The following is a 20000-nucleotide window of genomic DNA, read 5'->3' on the forward strand; positions in this document are numbered from 1 at the left end:
ACTTTGCTTTCAATAAACGTCAAACTCGTCACTCATCGCTGGACTTTTTTTTCCACTTTTCTTTTGAAAATGAGACATGAGAAGCTTTTCGATATGCAAGAATGTAGCGTCGATGACTTCATCAAAACAAACTTTTTGTAAAGTCGGTAACCAAAGATGCCATGCGCAGGTCAAGCGTATCCTCCAGTCAAGTGTTGGAGCATATGCAACCGAACAATAGTTTTGTAGCTTCGCAACACGACTTTAGCAGCCCAGACAGAATACGAAGATATGACGAAAATGAGGACTCGCGTGCCTCAAGGACAGATGCCAGTATAGACAACAATACATCAAATGTCAGCATCCATAATGAAGCAACTATAACAGATGCTGATTATTTGGCAGCAAAGTTTGCTGCAAACAGCTCAGGAACCCCGCGCAAAGTGGATTCTCCGATGGACAGTGGAGACTACAGCTATGAAGAGGAACGGCCCATGTATAACAAGATATCACCCAAACTGAGTAAAGTATCAAAGTATTTCAAGAGCAAGAGGTCCCCGGGTAAAAGTCTACTGGATAAATATAAACACCTGGCGGATGATGATGATGATGAAGACGAAGGTATTTCAAAAGAAATAAGTAATCGAACTACTCAAAACTCGAACAATGATCCCAACTACCCAGTGAAGGAACGATCACCAGGTAAGAACCTATTACACAAGATCAAACACGATGAGGAGATTGATGATGAAGAGGTGCAAAAAGGAGATAATACGAATGGGCTTGGTATGTCCTCACCATTGAAAAGTGTCAAACGCCGTAAAACGGAAGAAGTGAATCAGATTTCCCACCTTTTCAGTGACGATGCCTCTTATCAAGATATTTTTAACTCAAGAGACCGCGGAAACAACCTTCTTGAAAATCCATATCCTGGGAAAGGAATAGTGCTGTCAGATAATGTCAACATCCAGGTAGCAAACTCCCAAGTCCAAGCAAGTCCCGATCCCGTGCGATGTGAAAATCCATTATTGGAGAAGTCGTCACCGATGAAAAGTGCAATTAGTAGGGAACCATTGCAAGAGAACGACGATATTTCACAAAATGGAGGTAGTGATTTTGAAACCCAGTATATTATTCAGTCCGAGGGTCCCATCAGCTCCAATAGTCACGGAAACGATAGATCACAAAGTCAGCGCGATGGTAAGGATGAATCAACTGAACAGAATGCTGATAACGGTAATGATTCCAACATCGTGGCCTCAGTTCCTTACGAAGAGGAAAATCTTGACACATCAAATAACGCTAAGAACCGTTTGGAGATTTTAGATGAAAACGATTATGATACACATGGTATGGATTTGACTCACTTTTCAGAAAATGCTGATACGACTATTCTACCTAAGGGTGCCATGACACAACTCCTCTGTCCAAATGATCGGATTGTACACAAAAATGATACGCAAACGCTGAATTATGGTAGTTCGAACACAACACAATTGGTGCCTGCAACTGAAACACAACCATCCAATACAACTGATTTGTTGTGCAATGCGAATGAAACTCAGAGGACACAGGAGAGTACTGGTGTTTTAGCAAAGGAAGAGGATAGGAACTTTGTAGAGGATATGAATCCCGAATTTGCTCATGAAATGCCTATATCTAATGATGAACAAATGTTCAAATCTGAGTCAGGGGTGGAGCAAAATAAACTCTCTCAGGATCTAAGCATTTCGAAACCGGTATTGGTGACACAACTCCTCAATTCTCAACGAAGATATATTTCAAAATTTAACCATGAAATATTATTAGATGCTAATTGCAGCCTTCAAGAGACACAAATGGTACCTCTTAGTTCCCTAGAAAATGAACATGAGATTTCCTTAATACAACCAACCCCTGATGGCGCTTTTTCTGTGGATGCTCCCCAACTGGACTTACCAAGAAAATTAACAGACGTGATTAGTGTAGACACTACAAAGTCACAACATACCACGGATGCACCAGAGGAAGAAAGAGAGCCTGAAAAAAATATGTCGAAAAAACTAGAAGCACAGCCATTGGAATACATTGTGAAAAACTACCAATCATCATCATCCTCATCCCAAAGGGAGACAGACCCCGATGATACAGGAAGCTCACCATCCTCTTCCCCAAAACAGACTGATCCAGATGATAACAAGAGTTTGACATCTACAGACAACCAGCACATCGATGAAATGCTAAAGGAAACTGTAGTTCTCAAGGTTTCTAATAAACCCAATACGTCGGATGGTGATCAGGAGGAGGGAAATTTGAAAAAAAGCACATCCTCAATAATAATGAGCGAAGGAGATGTCACACAAGAACTACCTGAAATGGAAGATGAAAATGAGGTTGCGGATGAGCTTGAGGATGACGACCAATGCAGGAAAAACACTTCATCCGGTAACTTAAGCATTAACGAGGCAACAAAAACGAACGTCGACATGGATGATTCCGACATAATTATTACGAGGAGGAGACCTCATAGGGAGACTTTTGATTCTTTAGAGTTAACTCAAGGCGAAGAAAATGGAGAGGCAACTTTGATACCCATTGAACAAACGACCACTCCAGCTGAACCCGAAGGAACCATTAGGACGGTAGATGAAAGGTACCTTAATTTAAATGATATCAAGTTCAAAAATTCTATTTGGTGCCAATATAAGCTGGATATGAAATACTATCCTGCAATATTATTAAAGATTGAGAAAGAGAATAACGAATGCAAAGTCCGATTTAGTGACAGAGACGATTATTACAAGATAGATGATGTTCATCCATTAGATATCAGAATCAATGATACAGTGAATTTTTTAGGACATCCGTATGTAGTGGTTGGATTAGAAGCCAAAAATAAAGAAGAGGATACGATCAGGTGTATACGGGGCTATGACACTTTGCATCTTAAAAAGAAAACACTAGCTGGGACATTAGTGGGAGAAACTGTTATTACACCCCTGTCATCTATCCACATAGAGTTAGAGGAGTGGTACAAGAGGGCTAAAATTAACCCCACCGCTGATACCGATGATAATAATACAGGGCATGAAGACCTGAAACATCCCATCCGCGGAAGAGGAAAACGCCGAATAATATCTACACAAAATTTAAAGAGAAATGGTAGGCATCCCAACTATGAGGAGATAGATTCTGAAGATAGCGATTCTTACCTCACGCAACCTGACGCAAAGGGAGACGAACAAGGTACGCCCTCTATACATTATTCTATTAGTGCAGTTCCAAAACAGGCAAAAATAGATCAATCGAACACACCAACGCCCAGTGAAAAAGAACAGAACACTTCTCATAACATTTTTGATGAATGTCTCTTTGTGATCACCGGAATCACCGGTGGTAAGAAAGCAGAGATTGCGTCTGAAATTGAAAAAGAAGGTGGTGTAGTCTTGGAGTCTGGGTTTGCTGATTTACTTGGTTTCTCTAAGTTGATTGATGAAGAGCATAATTCAAATCGGCGTTCTTTGACCTTAAGCCAATCGAGTGCCACTGGACAAAAATTCAAATTTGCCTGTTTATTAAGTGATCAATACAGGCGAAGCACTAAATACCTGGAAACACTTGCTCTTGGCTGGCCCACCTTGCATTTTGACTTCCTCAATGCGTGCTGCAATGCAGGGAAAATGGAGGATAGGTTTATTCTCCAATACCTTTTGCCCTCAGGGGAAAGTACTAGGTTGCATTCAGGGGACAATTCAAAACGTTCTGTGGTGAAATCAAATAACATTGTCACCTTTTATAACCGGTATCTCAACAGGGTGACATTGAACAACCAACTGGATGCCATGAACTACATTTTAACGGACTATGAAATCATAATCTGTGGCAGAACGCAGTTAACGGTATTCATGAAATTTGTGACCAGGTGTTTGGGAGCAGAGACCGTATATCAAATGGATAACATACTATCCAAGGATGTCATGTCTTCGCTTGCTGATATATTTGAAAAGTCACAAAGACAGGGCACTAAACTTATAATACTTTTAAACGAAGCAATAGAGTGTCCTGCCGATATGTTAAAGAAAACGAGGAATATGGTGCATGAGAAATATTCTTATTATAACGTCTCTTTCTACGTCGAAACAAAGGAGTGGTTGATACAAACTCTTATAAATGGGGATGCAGGCTTTACTGAATGATATAAATATATGATAGAGCGGCGATTAGGGACTGATGTTGAAAAAATGTGAATATTTATTCTGGAATATATAAGAAAGAGATGGGAGAGCTTCTTCCATCAAAGTTTGTTTACTTATTTAAATGCGATTTGGATAATTCCTTTTCGTTCGAGTTCAAAATGGATATCCTGCCCAGATCCTCAAAGTCTTCGATGACCTTCGCTAAAATATTGCAGTGAGCGTAAGATGACTCCGTTACCTTAAAAAAACATTTGGCAATGGAAATAAACTTCGAGGACAACTGATATCTTTCGGCGAAGCTCTGCTTGGCATGCCCTTCTTGGTGCTTTGCCTTATCACGAGCAAGTAATAAATCAACCGAGGACTGGGTAGCTGTAGTTGCTCCATCGGTGAGACCATCGTATTGAGATTTATTCGTCCCGTTAGGGACATCGTGGAACAAAAATTCGTTAGGGGCCTGGTCGCTCATATTCAAAAAGGAGGTGTCATTGAAGGAGTACACTAAAACATCTTTGATGGCTCTTTCTATTTTATTAACATCAGACTGAGAGTAATTCACCGTCCATTTCACCTTGTTAAAATGCCTAAAGTCCTTTGGGTATGAAAGCGCAAAGGAAGGAATCAAGAAATCATTAGCTAGTTTGTTCAGCTTGATGAATACGGAAAGTAACTTAAAATTTGGGGTAGCTTCAAAATCGAGAATGAACTTGATAATTGCCAAAAAATTGTAGAAATAACCGTGGATGTTGAATATAGTTAGTTTTTCCTTATCTATACTAGTCAAATTAGTAACTTTGTTCTGCACTAGTACTTTGGTAATGTTCTGAACAGAGGATTTCAATGATACCAACAGATCCGTTAGTAAGTTGTAAGAACCCTTTGTCAACAAATTCACACTTTTAGGGTTCAAAAATGAATCGTATAACTGGGTCATGTCACCCTTCCAGACTTTTGAGCCTATTCCCTTATCTATTTCAAAAAAAAACTTCATAACCATCAAACAATTTTTCAATATAGTACAATCCCCGATCAAAGCACGTGTACACGCTATAGGTGTCGTGTTTGATGGAGGAAGTGAGTTAGTCTCCAGTTTTTTGGAAACGATTTTTGTTAGGAACAAGTTGAATGGAGAACGGTAATTTGAATTAAATTCATAAAACATCATTGTGGCGACCAAAGATTCAGGAATTGGGTGTACTCCCAAATCGTTAAAGGTAAAACTGGTGTAAAATCTTTTGAACGGGGTTATGTTTTGTTTTTTCATTGTGTTATTCCTCGTTTCGTCCTTCTTGTCACAAATAACCGAAGCAGACAGCCATTTTTGTTCCTCATCCGGGATATAAATTTCGTCAATATCAGTTTCGTTCAAAAAGTAGTTAGACTGGACGTTATAAAATATTTTCAAGTACTGACAGTACCTGTAAATCATCAAAGTGCATCTTATTTTTGATTCAAATAGAATATAATTCGATGCCGAGGGAAAGTCCATATCGTTACCACTGTTGGGACTGGCCGAACCCACCTCAGATATACCGTATAGTAGCCCGCTTTTGACTACGGAACACACGGCCGCAACCTGTCTTTTCACTGCATGTGCCTCCACGTCTTCAACCTCAACGGCGAAAAGGGCAAAAATGATATTCAACGTTAGTGTTTGAACCAACCATGTGTACTGACTGTGTGCTTTCAAATTCCTAATCTCTGTATATTTTTTCTTTGTCTCCAAGAACACATGGATAGCTCTTCTACCCATTTCATATAGTGTGACAGTGACACCGTGACAACCCTTTTTGTAAAGAGATCCCAAAGCAACCATGAGTAAAGGTAGGCACACAGACCTAGCAATGTGCAAGATATCCCTTTCAGAATCAAACTCGATGTCTTTATCTTCAAGTGAATCATTCTCCCACAAGTACTTTTGTAAAGTCAAAAAATCTGCATTCAACAAACTGGCATGGATGAACGGATAGTGTATTAGAAACCGTTTTCTAAAGAGAGCAAGGAATTGGTTCAACTCGTGGACACTAGGAAGCATTAATTTCTTGGATATCAAAACGGGATCTGTACTGAGTGCACTGTTACCGCATTTTTCCTCATAGAACTTCAAAACGACAGAGCAGTAGTCCCTCAGTTTTGTTGTGAAAAGAGTCGGAGGAGGCGTATCAACTGGACATTCCTCCAGGATTATATCATCCGTTACGACGTCCGTACGCAACTCAGGTGAGGGCGATTTCTTGGAAATATTTGTCATTGTCAGGTTATCTAACCCGTACAGTGTATAATTGTCATTAGTCATTTTCAACTCACCACCCTTTTCCACATCAAGTTCCATGTTTTCCATCATGGCGTTCTCTGAGTTAAGATTCCACTCTACCTCCTCTTGCTTGATGAAGTTATTGTAGATGCTTTGTGAATATTTGGTAACGTCACTTAAAGTGTTCAGTTCATTCCTGTTATGTTGTTGTAAAATCAATTGCCCAGGTGATTGGTATACTGTCCCCGGAGATGCAGTATTGGGAGTGTCCCATGTTAACGAGTTACTGAGTTCGTCGCTCGTCTCTGTTGACAAGGGGGGGCCATTTAACAGACTCTCGATATCTGCATCCAGTTGGTACCTCAGTAAATCCCCATGCGCGTTGTTGTTACTTGCTGACCTTGATGTTGTCTTTGTGTAATTGAGACTCTCTGCCTCATGATCATTTCCAGGTAGTGAAGATAGTTTAGAAAGAATGTCATTTTCTTTCCCTCCCAGTAAGGAAGATTGTGTCCCCGACGAATAGTTATCGCTGGATAACACTGTACTTACTGAATGTTTATCATTTTTTGTCAATAGATTCTGGTTTGGAAAGGAGGGGGCATTGAACGAATCCGAATTGAAGGTATTAGGGTAAACAGAAAGGGTTTGATCATCGTCTAGGGGTAAAAAATTGTCCGTATACTGTTGTTGCACTTTGACTGGATCAGCTTGTAGGTTCATCAGGGAGAAACCGTCCACCATATAGTCCCCATCGGAGAGACTGAATTCTGGCGGCACTGGGAAAAGAGTACTCGCGTTTGTGTTTTTTGGGTCACTACCACCATCGATGAGGTCATTGTGCAACATATAGTTGAACTCCACGGGTAAAAGCTCTGGTGTAGAAAACTGAATTCTATCCAAAGTTGGATAGTCATTTGGCTGAATCACAGGGACAGCGTAGTTCGCTGCAGATTGAGCACTAAAGGAGACACGTCTCACTGGTTTCCTCCTCAACTCAGAACCATCTTTGGTTTGAGCTGGTTTCTTACCAACTGAAAACTTCCTCCTCCTTTGCCCCCCCACCTCATTCTTGGTACCGTCACCTGAAGTGGACAATGGAGTTGTCGCTAAACTCCCTACATCCGTGAAAAGATTGGAACCTGGTGATACTGACGATATGCTGGACATGGATTTCGCACTAAGAGAATCGTTCTGCGTCAGGGCGGACACAAGTGAACATGCTGTTGTGATAGAGCTTACCACGCTACTCCGTTGAGTAGCCCTTGGTTTAGTACTTGAACCGGATGTGGAGCTGATTCTTCTCCGACCGGGCTGTCTCTTGACTATCGTGTTACCACAGTTACCGTTATGTGTCTTCAGAGCGTGTCTCAGAAGTAGATCTCTTCTTGTGAACATTCTGTCACAGATACCACACTCGTACGGTTTCTCATTTGTGTGTGACCTCTCGTGCCTCTCCAAATGTTCTGACCTTGCGAACGCCCTTGTACAAACTTTACAGACAAACCTTCTCGGTTTCCCACTCGGTGTAACACCGTTAAGTTTCAAGTTATCTGGCAGGTATTTCATTTTCCTGTTCCCCTTCGAGTTCATCCTGTTATCAAACTTCTTCTGGTCATTTTGCTGCTGTTGAAGTCTCTGTTGCTGCTGCTGCTGTAACCATTTCCCAGACGGTTTTAGCTTGGAGCCTGGATTTATACCAAGTATATTCCCTGCTTCGAGAGACATCTAAATGCAGTAAGTAAGTATATATGAAGAATTGTGCTTAAATGTATTATTAAAGTGTCGCGTAAACGCCAAAAAAAAAGAAGGAATCAACAACCACGAAATAGAAGCTTGCAGCGATACAATAGCAAATCTCAGCGTGGAATATATATATATATATACGAGAATAAACCTCTTTAAAAGTGGTGACTTCGATGCTGCTAAAAGTCCGTTCTTAAAAAAAAAGCAAAGAAAGAAATCCGCGCTTTCCTTTTCTCGACAGCGAATGAAAGGGTCTTATTTTATTTTTTTTTTCTCTTTTATATAAGTTAAAACCTAGGGAAATCGAGATATCCACTCCGGGACGAACAACAACAATAGAGAGCACAGGAACCAGCCACTACACGCCTGTAAAACCCGATATATGTACACATATACCGTATATACACGTTATGTCGTTTTAGCACGCGCCCCGCATTTAATCTTCCCACGTTGATGACTGTAGTGCACGCGCGTCAACGGTGAAAAAAAAAAAGCGGAGACAAGCCACTGCAACGGATGGCGCCCCAAGGTCAGGACGGATTGCGGTGACTCTTCCTTCGAGTGTGTTCAAAACGGGTAAGTGGCCGTGGACCGAGAAGCCGCGTTTGCTTGAAGGCCGCGGAAGAGAGAGAGCAGGGCGCACGCAGGGAATAAAAGGGGAGGATTTACGGGCCGCGGAAGAGAGAGCGAATATATTTTCCACGGTTTCTCACAGAAACAGCCGCACACGGCGCACACCTCTTTCTTATTGTCCAAACACAGCCGTGCCGTATGTACGCGTTGAGATAAGATGACGGAACGTGGAACCTGCCCCCGTTCGTCCGTAAACCCGGCCGGTCATCCTTTGTTTGTCATTTGCGCGTGGATCTGGACAAGTTGCACGAATGTATGCACAGAAGGAATGACGTTTGGCACTCATTCTTCCCCTCTCCTCCTCCCGGGGATATACGCTACTTTGGAGTGGTTTGACAGGTGCTACTGACATGACGCCAGTTACCTGTAAGTTTAAAACAACAGCGCGGTACGTATATGACTTATATTTAGACACTTCGGTTAACCGGGTTCTTGTTTATCAGTGTATGTACTTATGCACCTCTCACAGAACTATCCCAAACCCGAAAGTAAGCTTTATGGGCTTCACGTAGTAGTTTTCGAAGTTTGCACGTACACGGTCCTCCTCGCCAACTGGGATACCGCTCCACGTGATCTGGACTTTGGTCTCGTGGTACTCCTCGGACTCATGGAAATCCATGTCAAGGGTAGAGTACACATTGGCAGGCCAATCCCTCAATCTCCACTTGAGCACTAGTTTTGTGCCCAATTTACTCTCTAAAAGTTCACTCGTAATGTTACCGTCAAACAGGTCAAACATGTCACCCACCATTAGATACTGTGACCCATTGTTCGTGTTGTCGTTGTACTCGTGAATCTTGGAACGTGACCATATAATAATACGCTCCTTGTCAATGAAAGTATTGAAGATCTCAAAGGCTTGAACGTTGAATGATGGCTCCAAATGAATGGTGGTGGTGTTACCCACATGGCCAGTGCTTGACTTACTTTGTGAATTGGCAGAGGAAGTAGTGGCAGATTGTTGTTGCTGTTGTTGGTTCTTGACAGCCTCTTCAGCTTTCTTGCTCGCGTTCAGACTGCTCTGCTGGTTTGCCTTAGTGAATACGGATTTAACCTCGTTTTCTGGAACTTGGATATCATTCCCGTGCGTCACCAACAAATCTTTACCAAACTGCTGGAAGATGTCTCTCAATTGAGGTACGAGATTCGCCCTGATGGTCTCCTTCACCTCATTCAACTTGACAGTCTCCTTGTACACAGATATGTCAAATTGGTAGTCCGTAGCGCTGCTGTCAAATGCCACTTCTGGCACAGTAATACTGCCCTCGAATTGTTCATCGCCGACAAAACCCTTTATTAGCATCACAACCTGCAGATCGAACAGAGAGATCACTTTACCCTTCCTCTGGTTCACCTCACAATCACCTTCCAAGGATGAAACAGAGGTGATCTCAGCATATTTGGTCGCTGTATCTTTGTCCCCAGTGTTCAAACCTGGTAATTTCCCATTGAAGTATTCGCGTGCCCAAGATATACAGTTCTTGTCCACCCAATGCCAGTTGTTAGGATTATTGACCACCATTTTATTGAACAATTGTCGTACACGCTTCGTTATTGCAGCAATAGGGTGCGAACTGCGTTCTCTTTCTCTGTCTTATATGTATATATATTCAAGTGCAAAAGGGTGATGTTCATGTGACCGAATGTTCTAGAAATTATATCGTACTTTTTTCGCCAGAAAATAAATAAAAAATTAAATAAACTGGAAATGGGGAAAATCAGTTACTTAATATTGTTAAATTGATTTAATCGAGCCCCATTCTATACATTAGTTATGCCTTCCTTTACCTTTCCTCACATGAAATCTGATAGATTCGTAGTCGTCATTGATGGTAACCCGCCACCTAAGAAATCCAACATCATATGCATACCGCCTCCTCCACTGTACTCGTCAACGTCCTGTGGCAGGACCTGCGAGACGCCTTCTAAAAACCAAACCTCATCCTTCACTTTCGTAGCAAAACCTCTTAGAAGCTTGTAATAGGATCTCATTATCCTCATGGCATTCAGGTCTCCTGTCATTAGTAGCGCTAGAAACGTCTTATCGAGCAAAGCGGGGAACGCAAACACTCTCAAGATGAAGTTGGAATGGTTTATCTCTCTGTTCAATTTGTGCAAATGCGCCAAAGTAATCAGGTAGGGGGAGTTTATATCCACAGGGTACAAATCTGCAATAGTTTCGTCAAAACAAACCAACTCGGAGACTGTGCCCTCCTCGTTGTTGATAACGTCGCCCAGATCACTTAGGTCGACAGATATCAAGTCGTGGAACCGGGAATCCTCATTCAACGGCCATACAGCTGTCAATATCGTCGCTGCCCCCTTCACATGGAAAATCCACGCGGATGACGGTACACTACTCCCGTTCTCTTCGCTCCCCGTACGGTCGTTAGTCGCATTGGCCAGGGAATCCATGATCAAGATCAACGCACTCGCTACCAAGGCGTCTGTGTTGTCTTGAGAAATCTCCAAAACAGCCTCCCGCAACAACCGTAATGCGTCTAATCTGTGTGATGAAATAAATTGCTCCAGACCGGGTTCTGTCCTGGACAAATGTGTGGCACTGAACGCCAGCAAAGAATGCATTAAGAATGGGTACGAAAACGCAAGCTTTGGTACTTCTTTACCCCAGACTTCAGGAACGGACACTTGTGCCGTAGTAATGGTGAGACTGACATCGGTACAATAATGATGGAAAAGCTTCATATCTACCAGGTTCAAATTGGCCTTTGTAGATAATGACAACAGCTTCGCCACTTTCGTCGGCTGTGCGTTGGCGTCGTTGTTTGTTTTCGCCGTACTATTTTTGACCGAACTTTCCGAATAACCAGAGTTCGTAGTGCTTTGTTCTGACGCCTTGTCTAACAAGCCAGCTGTCGGAGACAATGCGTCCTCTGTAAGATTCGGCCTCATCTGGGCCAATAATGGCATGTGTGCGCTTGGACTCTCCGTAGGAGATAAGGGATCGTTCTTCTCAATCCCCTCTTCACCCTTACTGCCCTTCTCAGCGTCCTCATTCTGTTTAACCACCCGCCTTCTCAGCCTCCTTTTGCATATTGGCCAACGCTTCCTCCGCAGAGCTGACTTTGCTTGTTTTTGCTGGAGTTTAACTTTAGGCCTAGCAACTCTTAGAAAATCGTAGACCACCCCACCGATCCCTGCTGTAGTGAATGCACTGCCTGGTGCTTTGTGGTTCGTGTTCACCGCATTGCCGTCATTGGTTCCTTCCTGCTTGTTGAATTGCGGGAACGTGTCTTCCGGGAGTTGGATCGGGCTCAGTCCCAGTTGTTGTTGAGCCTGTGCCTGCTGTAACTGTGAAGACAGTAGAACCGATTGGTCGACTGATGATTGCGTCTGTTGAGATAGATCCTGACCTAGCAGCTGTTGCAAAAATTGTTGCTGCTGCAATTGAAGTTGCTGCTGTTGCAACTGGTTTTCTTGACTTTGCTGAAGTTGTATCTGTTGGTGTCGTTGAAGTTGCAGCTGCTGGTTGAGATGGTATTGTACTTGTTTTTGTGTATCCACTTGGCTGTTGGCGTCCCTGTTCAAGATGGCATTGAAGTTGGCCAGTAGTGGGTTTGCGGAGACAGAGTTTCTGTTGGGGATACCGCCGTTATCTTGCATTAAGTTTGCCCCACCGTTAACGAATTGTGGTAGCATATCTAGAACGGTGGATGGAATGTTATTTGTGATGCCCGTGTTGCTGATGCCACCAGCGGCGATGTTCCCCTGCCCCTGGAAGAGACTTGACGCCAAGTTGAAGTTGAATCCGTTATTTGGAGCGGCATGCATGTTAACTCCGGAGTTTTCCAAAGTTGCCGCTGCCGCCATTAGTAGCGAGTGTAAAGCCGATGGATCCTGCGTAACGTTTGATAGTGGATTATTAGAGTTATTATTCTCTACCATCGGGTTATAGAAACCCCCTATACCGTTGAGACTGTTGATGCTTGTTCTTCCCTGTGCCAAATTGGGCATTCCATTTATATCGTTAGTGGGTATTCTCGGTATACCAAGATTTGAATTTTGAGTAAACATCTGTGGATTAGCAGTGCCGTTATGTGGCTCCTCCGGTGGTGGAACACTCTGATGAAGAGTGGAACCCTCCAATATTTTACTCTTGAGCACGTTGTCCTGTACACCAGACATCACTGGTGTCACGCTTGTATTCCCATCAGAGTAATTCCCGTCATTTTTTTCTGTCTTGATACCTTTAAGTTTCTCCGGGAGAGCATCATTACTCGCCCGAGGTGTGTTGAAACTTTCCTCGCTCTTCGACGAACCCATTGTATTGTCTGCCATGTCACTTTTGTCGCCCACCACACTGGACGAAGACGACGATGACACCGAGGAATACGGTGCGTGCGTACTTGAGGTCATCCCGCTCGATAAAGGTGTACCCTCTCTGCTGTTACTTGCACTAACATAGTCCTGTTTCACAATAGGTGTCGAAGCGGAAATATAAACACAACTCAGACTCATGTTTGTACATTTCTTGCAAGCAGGTTTCCCCTCGTCACACTTAACCCTACGCTTCTTACAGTTGATACAGCCTGTCTTGGATTTATTATGGAATTTCCTCTTACCTGTCGAAGTCTTTGAGACTGTTTTACCGTCCACTTCAATCAACTCTATGTACTTCTCTTTATTCCGTCTCTTCTTAACCGATGGCGGTGTTGTACGTCTCCCCCGTTTAACCTCGAACGTCAAAAGATCCATTTTCCTCCTATTGCCAAAACTGCTGTTAGCCGAAGTTGAATTCGTTGTAAGAGTACTAGTGACCTTTTTCCCGGTGTTTACTGTCCTCAGACCGTCCACAAATATTTTGTCGGTATTCATGGAAGCGATGGCGAGAAGAGGGAAGTACCAGGGAATTTATTTAATTTTTTTTCACTCTGTCTGTTTCGCACTCTTCGAGACCAACACAATACGCACACCAAAGGGAAATGAGATACCCAAATAGAGAAAGCAAAAACAACAAACACAGAGCACAACAAGAAACCGATGAGGAAGAAAAAGAATGACTAAGGTACCAAAGCACAGTAAAAGCAGTAGTGCCTAATTCTTTCTTTTCCTTTGTATTTAACTTATCTTTTCTCTCTCTCTCTCCTTTTGCCTTTCTGCAAAAAACACCTGTAGAAAGCAATCGTTTGGGTTTTTTTTTCTGTTGCACCACTTCTCTACCAGGCACAGTTCTCTCTAAGCGAACAGCAAAGCGGGATCCTAATTGGGAAAAACCAAACAGCAACCCAACGAAATTGCGGGAAAAGATCTATTATTGAACCGACTTTTGGGCCCAAGTTACCAAAACGAACGCTTTAGCAACGGGTGCCGTGTGAGTGCGTCTCTCTTCTGAAGGAGACGAAACAAGAAGCCCAGCTCAAAGAGACAAAAAGGAAAGAAAACTCGATCGAGCAGAGAAAGAGTCGCCCACTGAACACAAGAAAAAACAACAGAAAATTGTGTGTGGAATTCCGAGAAAGCGCCGAAAGGGGCGGAGAGGAAAGGAGAGAACCAATTCACACAATTGCACAAACAAACCCTTGCATAAAAAAAAAGACAAAGGACAGAATTACTTTTTTCCCATTTTGCGGAATTTACACTGCCCCGTTTCTCCCGTTCAACCGGAATTTACGTGCAAAGTGACATTGTAACCTTTTTTTTTTTTTTGTTGCTCCGCGGGGCGCGACGTAAGCGTGCGTCTCTCTCTAGTGATCTATTTATTCTCTCTTTCGGAAAGATATGTTACAGGAAGATAATACGCTAAACTGGAGTTACGTACAACTGGCTTTACAACAATCAATGGTCATGTGGATCCTCCTTTGGTTGTTCTGGATCCACTGTAATCATCGTATCGATTCTTAGAATGGCGATGCACGCCTCCAATGCCGATTTCAAAGACTTGATCTTACTGATGGTGGGCTCGAGGACACCCGCGTGCACCTCGTCTACAATCTTCCCCTTGATCAGATCCAGGCCGTAGTTTTTGTACGCTCTCCTCTTCGTGTCGTCTATCTTGGCAGACTGGCTCGAGGCATGGTATGATCTCAGTTTCGCAATCAACTCGCTGGAGTCCTTTGCCGCGTTGACAGCAAGGGTCTTTGGAATCACCAGTAACGCACCCGCAAACTCGGCAATGGCAAGCTGTTCACGAGATCCAACAGTGGTGGCGAAATTGTCAAGGTATATGTTCAATGCTGCCTCCACGCAACCACCACCGGGGACAACGTTCCCGCTCTCTAACGTTCTCTTCACAACGCACAGAGAGTCGTGCACGGAACGCTCCATTTCATCCAACGAGTAATCGTTGGCCCCACGTAGGATTATAGAAGAGGAAGAATGCTTAGAGGTACCCTTGATAAGGATACACTCGTCATCCGAGAATTTGGTTTGAACAACTTCTTCACAGGTACCCAGGTAACTGGATTCAAACGTTTCGTCACCTTCCAAATTAGACATGGATCCAATCAAAGTGGCACCAGTGGCACGCGCAATCCGCCTCAAATCCTCTTTTTTACAACGTCTGACACCCATCACTTTGGCCTCGACAAACTCCTTCAAACACAGATCGTCAATACCTTTCGTGGTCAGCACTACCTGGGCGCCAGCATCAATGATTTTACGCACCCTCTCCAACACCATTTGGGACTCACGTTCCCGGATCTGCTCCAACTGTTCTGGGTCATCTATATTTATCTGCACACCCATTGCCATACGCGCCTTTTGCAAGTTTAGATCCAGACACGCAATCTTGACGTTCCCAGATTTGACCTCCTTGGGCATCGCTTGAGATGCAATGGTACAGTTGAGCGCGTAACCATTCACGAGAACCGATTCCGTCGCAGATTTACCGTGCGCCTTCAGGATATTAACCGCCTTGACAGGGTACTTCGTTTCACCCTTGGAGTTGGCAGTCTTCACAGCCAACAAAGATTCTACAACCATGTTGCTGAAGAAGTCAGAGTCGGACCCGATAATCTTGGAGGACATGCTTGTCTTGGCAATGTTCAACAAAGTTTCTTTGCCCAGGCTGGTGACACTCACAGAGAGCACCTCGTTTATGTAACGGATCGCCTCCTTCAGAGCAACCCTGTACCCAGTGATTATGGTCGTTGGATGAATCTTATTCTTGACCAGCTCGTTGGCCCTCTTCAAAAGCTCAGATGCAATAATGACAACACTGGTCGTACCGTCACCGATCTCACGGTCCTGTTGTTGAGCCAATTCCACCAGGATTTTCCCAGCAGGGTGCTGCACGTCCAGAAGGGACAGAATGGTGGCACCGTCGTTGGTAACAGTGAAATCACCAATGTCATCGACCAGCATCTTGTCCAACCCGACCGGGCCCAACGATGACTTGACCACATTGGCAACGGCTAAAGCCGCTAGCACGTTCTGGTTACGGATATCATCCCCGCTCACTTTTTCACCACCCAGAAACAGGGTACTAGAATCTGTATTATTAAACACTTGAGCCATTGGTCAGCCTTCTCCCTATGCAACTACTGGGTCGACCGTTGGGTAGCAATGAGGCAAAACTTCTGATGTCGCTGTAATTCTTCAACTCTAGAAATTTTCAAAGGGCAAGAAAAGAGAAAAACTTTTCTGTCACGTGGACACAAACGAAGCCCGTAACGACGCTTTGCAAGGGACTATGAGACTGTCAAGACAGGCCGGTTCAAGAGCAGTACAGTTCTTTGTTAATGGACAGTATAAGATAGGGAGTAATTGAGTAAAGTGGGTGGGTCTTGTTTTTTTATATTACAAGTATTTATAGTGAGACAGAAGTATTAGGCGTTCATTTCGCCAGAGTTCTATTCTTTCTTTTATGATTTAGTGGATGCATCTTTCCCCTTCCTAAGTTACTCACACTGTTAATGGTAGACATATTTTTGACAATACTTAATATGGACGTTTGTATTTCATGAAATGGTTATAGAATAGTACATTTTTACTTTTTTTAATAACAGGAGGCTCTAGCGCTGCAACGATAGCTTCATCGAAAACGTTCTTTAAACCACGCTGGGTTAGTGCAGAGCACTCCACGTACTTGACTGCTCTCAACTCTCTTGACAATCGTTCACCTTGTTCTGCAGTGATTGGACGCAATCTTTGCCTCTGCAGCTTTTCAATTATCACTTTGTCATCCCTTAAATCTATCTGCGTACCGACAACCAAGCAAGGTACACCGGGGCAATGATGGTGGACTTCTGGGAACCATTTTTCCTTAACATTCTCGAACGACGGAGGGGAGATAACACTGAAACAAACCAGGAAAACGTCCGTGGACGGATATGAAAGAGGTCTTAGCCTGTCGTAATCTTCCTGACCCGCAGTATCAAACAATCCTAGAGTATACGGCTCATCGCCGATCATCACCGTCACGGCGTAGTTGTCGAAGACCGTGGGCACGTAATCAGCTGGGAACTGATTAGTAGTATAGGAAATCAGTAAACATGTCTTCCCGACAGCACCATCACCCACAACAACACATTTTAAAGTCTGCATACTGCAAAGGGTTTTATAAAGACGTGTGTATCAGAGACTTGTTCCAAAAAGCGTGGTCGTTTCGGCTTCGTAAAACAAACAGAAAGAAGCAACAAAAAAAGCGTTTCTAAAGGAGATTGAATGCAAAGAAAAGCAACAAATAGCACTACTCAATCTTCTGTATCCACGACCAAGTTTCTCAGGAGGGTGTCGAGTACTGCAGACGGTGTAGTTCGACAGGAAAGACCAAAATATTACTGCACACCTATCACTGTATTGAATAATAAAAATAAAAAAATATCCAAGTCTTATCTCCATGCTTTCGAAAAAACAACGGGAAAAAATACAAACCTCAGTATTAGTAAAAATTTACAATACCTGGTAGTATGCGGGTAACAGAGAAGTAATGTCCTTTGCTAATGGCGGATAAGCAGAACATTGTTGATGCGCCCTCACCATTAATGAGATTTACAATGAATTAATGCTAGAGGTAATGCACGAAAAGTATGTAGATACGCACTTTCGTTTAATCTTCTTCGTCATCGCCCTCGTCATCATCCGATGATTCTTCGTCAGCGGTTTTCAACCAATCAACCCACTTGCCCACCAGAGCCTTCACCTCGTCATATTTAGGATCGGTGCTGCTCTTATCCCACCACTTGTAGACGAGCTCTTCATCCAAAACATCAATGTCGTACAAAGTGTTCAAAACAGTGAACAGGATCAAATCGTGTTTTGCGAAGGCTTCGGCAACAACTTTATCCATAACAATGTCCAGCAAGTCAATGTACTCTTCCTCATCAAAAGTTTGCCTTCTGAACAGGGGCCCCCATTGAGTGAAGACTTTTACGGCGGCATCCTTGGGACCCAATGTTTGAGTAGTAATGAAATGATACACCCTCTTTAGCAACGCGATAACTGTGGCAACCCTTACCTCGTGGTATGAAACGTTCATACTCATTCTCAGAGTATTCAGCTCCAACATAGTAGTATCTAAATCATGGTTGTTTTCTAGCGCTCTCTCCACGGTAGCAATGCCCTCCTTTTCAAAATCTTCGTCCTCATCGTCTTCAAATTCAGAGTTGAAATCTTCTCTATCTGTATGCATGCTGCTGGCAGACATTGTTCTCTTCTTCTTCGTGCGCTTCGTGCCGGAAGAGATGGACGTGTCGCTCAAATACAGGTCCTCGATTTGGCGTGTCAGGCAATTCGATACCCTGTAAGTATCTGTAGACTCGTCCTCATCATCTGAAACGTCACTGTCGTACACGTACCCAACACCGTTCTCACCCACTAGATCTACCGCCAAATGCATACCAGTAGATTTCGTTTCGAAGTATGTCTCACTAGCGCTACCATTATCTTCACTTTCGTAGTTGAGATCAAAGGAGGATGAAGTCCTGTTCCTGACTGGTGTTGCCGAGATCTTAGTGCCCTTCGGAATACTCTTGCCTGACTCGATAACCACGTTGAAGCCGATAATACAACCATCCTCAAGTTTTACTCCCTCACCCAGCCTGGAATTGGAGGCAACAATGGAATGGTCAATTGTATTTCCATTTTCTATCACCACATCCTCCCAAATAAAACTATTTCTAATGGTGATATTCTCCCCAATTTGACAGTTCCTTCCGATAACAGAATTCTCAATCAGTGTCCCTTCACCAATCCTCGTACCAGATCCAATAGCAGTACATTTTCCAATCTTACAGGACTGAGCCAGGACAACGTTGTCTTCCTTATATATGTGTCTCGATTCATACGAATATGTTTGACCATTTTGCATGTTAGAATCTAGAACCAATGGGTAGCACCATCTCCCCAAGAAATCCTCAGAAATGGTGTCATATGTCTGCCAACTTTCCACTCTAACAGCATATTCATCAGTAATATACGCATAGATATGCTTACCCAAAATATCGCTGGATATAACACCCCTGACAAAATCAGTTCTCAAGCTCTCGTAATCGAAATTCTCCTGAAAGATCGGTGGCACATGCGGCGTGCAAATGTCAATTCTACAGTCAATCAGATCATTCCTAATGACAAATTCATCGACATCGTCTAGCAACTCTGGGTCAATTTCCACAGATGTTTTTTGCTTCGAACTGATCAATGGTAAATCTTGGTAGTAAATACATCTACCCGTGTTCTTCTCTAAAATGAAGGCCGCCGGTTCAAACGTTCTCGTCTTGTGGTATTGACTAGCTTTGCTTAAACACATTGTAGCAATGTGATCCTTGTCTTGAGCGTGCATTTTTTTATGGAACTCTAGCAATTTATTATTGAAATCGACATTTGTGACAACATCACCACTAATCAATATGAAATCACCAGTAATAATACCACGATTATCCAAATCTCTCATAACATCACCAACAGAGCGCGCCTCTGGAAACATGATCGTGGATACCTTAAAAGGAGACCATGGAAGATTCCATTTCGATTTTTCCATGTATGCGTCTACTTGGTTCGCGTGTGATGAGCAAATCAAATAGACCTCACTGACACCGGCCGTTGCCAGAAATTCCAAGGTATATTCGATAAGTGGCACATTCGACAATGGCAATAAACAACGCGGTTTCACCGCGGTTAGAGGCATGAATCTAGTCTCAAAAGAATCTGTCAAAATGACCGCCTGCAACCGATCTTCAACATCGACATCAGCACCCTTCTTAGCAGAGTTTTTGGCTCCAGACTTGACACTTTTCCCAGACATTACGTCAACA

General features: G+C 43.2%; 7 protein-coding genes across 7 annotated transcripts; 1 reads left to right on the forward strand and 6 right to left on the reverse strand.

Moving 5' to 3' along the window:
* Nucleotides 1-161: 161 nt before the first annotated feature.
* On the forward strand, nucleotides 162-4154 carry RAD9 (chromatin-binding protein RAD9; the record flags this gene model as incomplete). Its single annotated transcript, XM_022608752.1, has 1 exon — nucleotides 162-4154. One exon carries the CDS (start codon nucleotides 162-164, stop codon nucleotides 4152-4154), a length of 3993 nt encoding a protein of 1330 aa, XP_022462364.1.
* Nucleotides 4155-4263: 109 nt separating this feature from the next.
* ADR1 (DNA-binding transcription factor ADR1) lies at nucleotides 4264-8136 on the reverse strand (the record flags this gene model as incomplete). The annotated part of the gene is made up of 1 exon (XM_022608763.1): nucleotides 4264-8136. One exon carries the CDS (start codon nucleotides 8134-8136, stop codon nucleotides 4264-4266), a length of 3873 nt encoding a protein of 1290 aa, XP_022462365.1.
* A 1114-nt stretch (nucleotides 8137-9250) lies between these two features.
* Nucleotides 9251-10309, reverse strand: AHA1 (Aha1p; the record flags this gene model as incomplete). Its single annotated transcript, XM_022608774.1, has 1 exon — nucleotides 9251-10309. One exon carries the CDS (start codon nucleotides 10307-10309, stop codon nucleotides 9251-9253), a length of 1059 nt encoding a protein of 352 aa, XP_022462366.1.
* A 272-nt stretch (nucleotides 10310-10581) lies between these two features.
* On the reverse strand, nucleotides 10582-13623 carry UPC2 (Upc2p; the record flags this gene model as incomplete). The annotated part of the gene is made up of 1 exon (XM_022608786.1): nucleotides 10582-13623. The coding sequence occupies one exon, from the start codon at nucleotides 13621-13623 to the stop codon at nucleotides 10582-10584; it is 3042 nt and encodes a 1013-aa protein (XP_022462367.1).
* A 960-nt stretch (nucleotides 13624-14583) lies between these two features.
* TCP1 (chaperonin-containing T-complex alpha subunit TCP1) lies at nucleotides 14584-16263 on the reverse strand (the record flags this gene model as incomplete). Its single annotated transcript, XM_022608797.1, has 1 exon — nucleotides 14584-16263. One exon carries the CDS (start codon nucleotides 16261-16263, stop codon nucleotides 14584-14586), a length of 1680 nt encoding a protein of 559 aa, XP_022462368.1.
* A 423-nt stretch (nucleotides 16264-16686) lies between these two features.
* Nucleotides 16687-17292, reverse strand: CDC42 (Rho family GTPase CDC42; the record flags this gene model as incomplete). The annotated part of the gene is made up of 1 exon (XM_022608808.1): nucleotides 16687-17292. One exon carries the CDS (start codon nucleotides 17290-17292, stop codon nucleotides 16687-16689), a length of 606 nt encoding a protein of 201 aa, XP_022462369.1.
* Nucleotides 17293-17797: 505 nt separating this feature from the next.
* On the reverse strand, nucleotides 17798-19990 carry GCD6 (translation initiation factor eIF2B catalytic subunit epsilon; the record flags this gene model as incomplete). Its single annotated transcript, XM_022608819.1, has 1 exon — nucleotides 17798-19990. The coding sequence occupies one exon, from the start codon at nucleotides 19988-19990 to the stop codon at nucleotides 17798-17800; it is 2193 nt and encodes a 730-aa protein (XP_022462370.1).
* Between the last annotated feature and the right edge of the window lie 10 nt (nucleotides 19991-20000).

Source organism: Huiozyma naganishii, chromosome 1 (genome assembly GCF_000348985.1).
Source record: "Huiozyma naganishii CBS 8797 chromosome 1, complete genome".
NCBI classification, from domain to species: domain Eukaryota; kingdom Fungi; phylum Ascomycota; class Saccharomycetes; order Saccharomycetales; family Saccharomycetaceae; genus Huiozyma; species Huiozyma naganishii.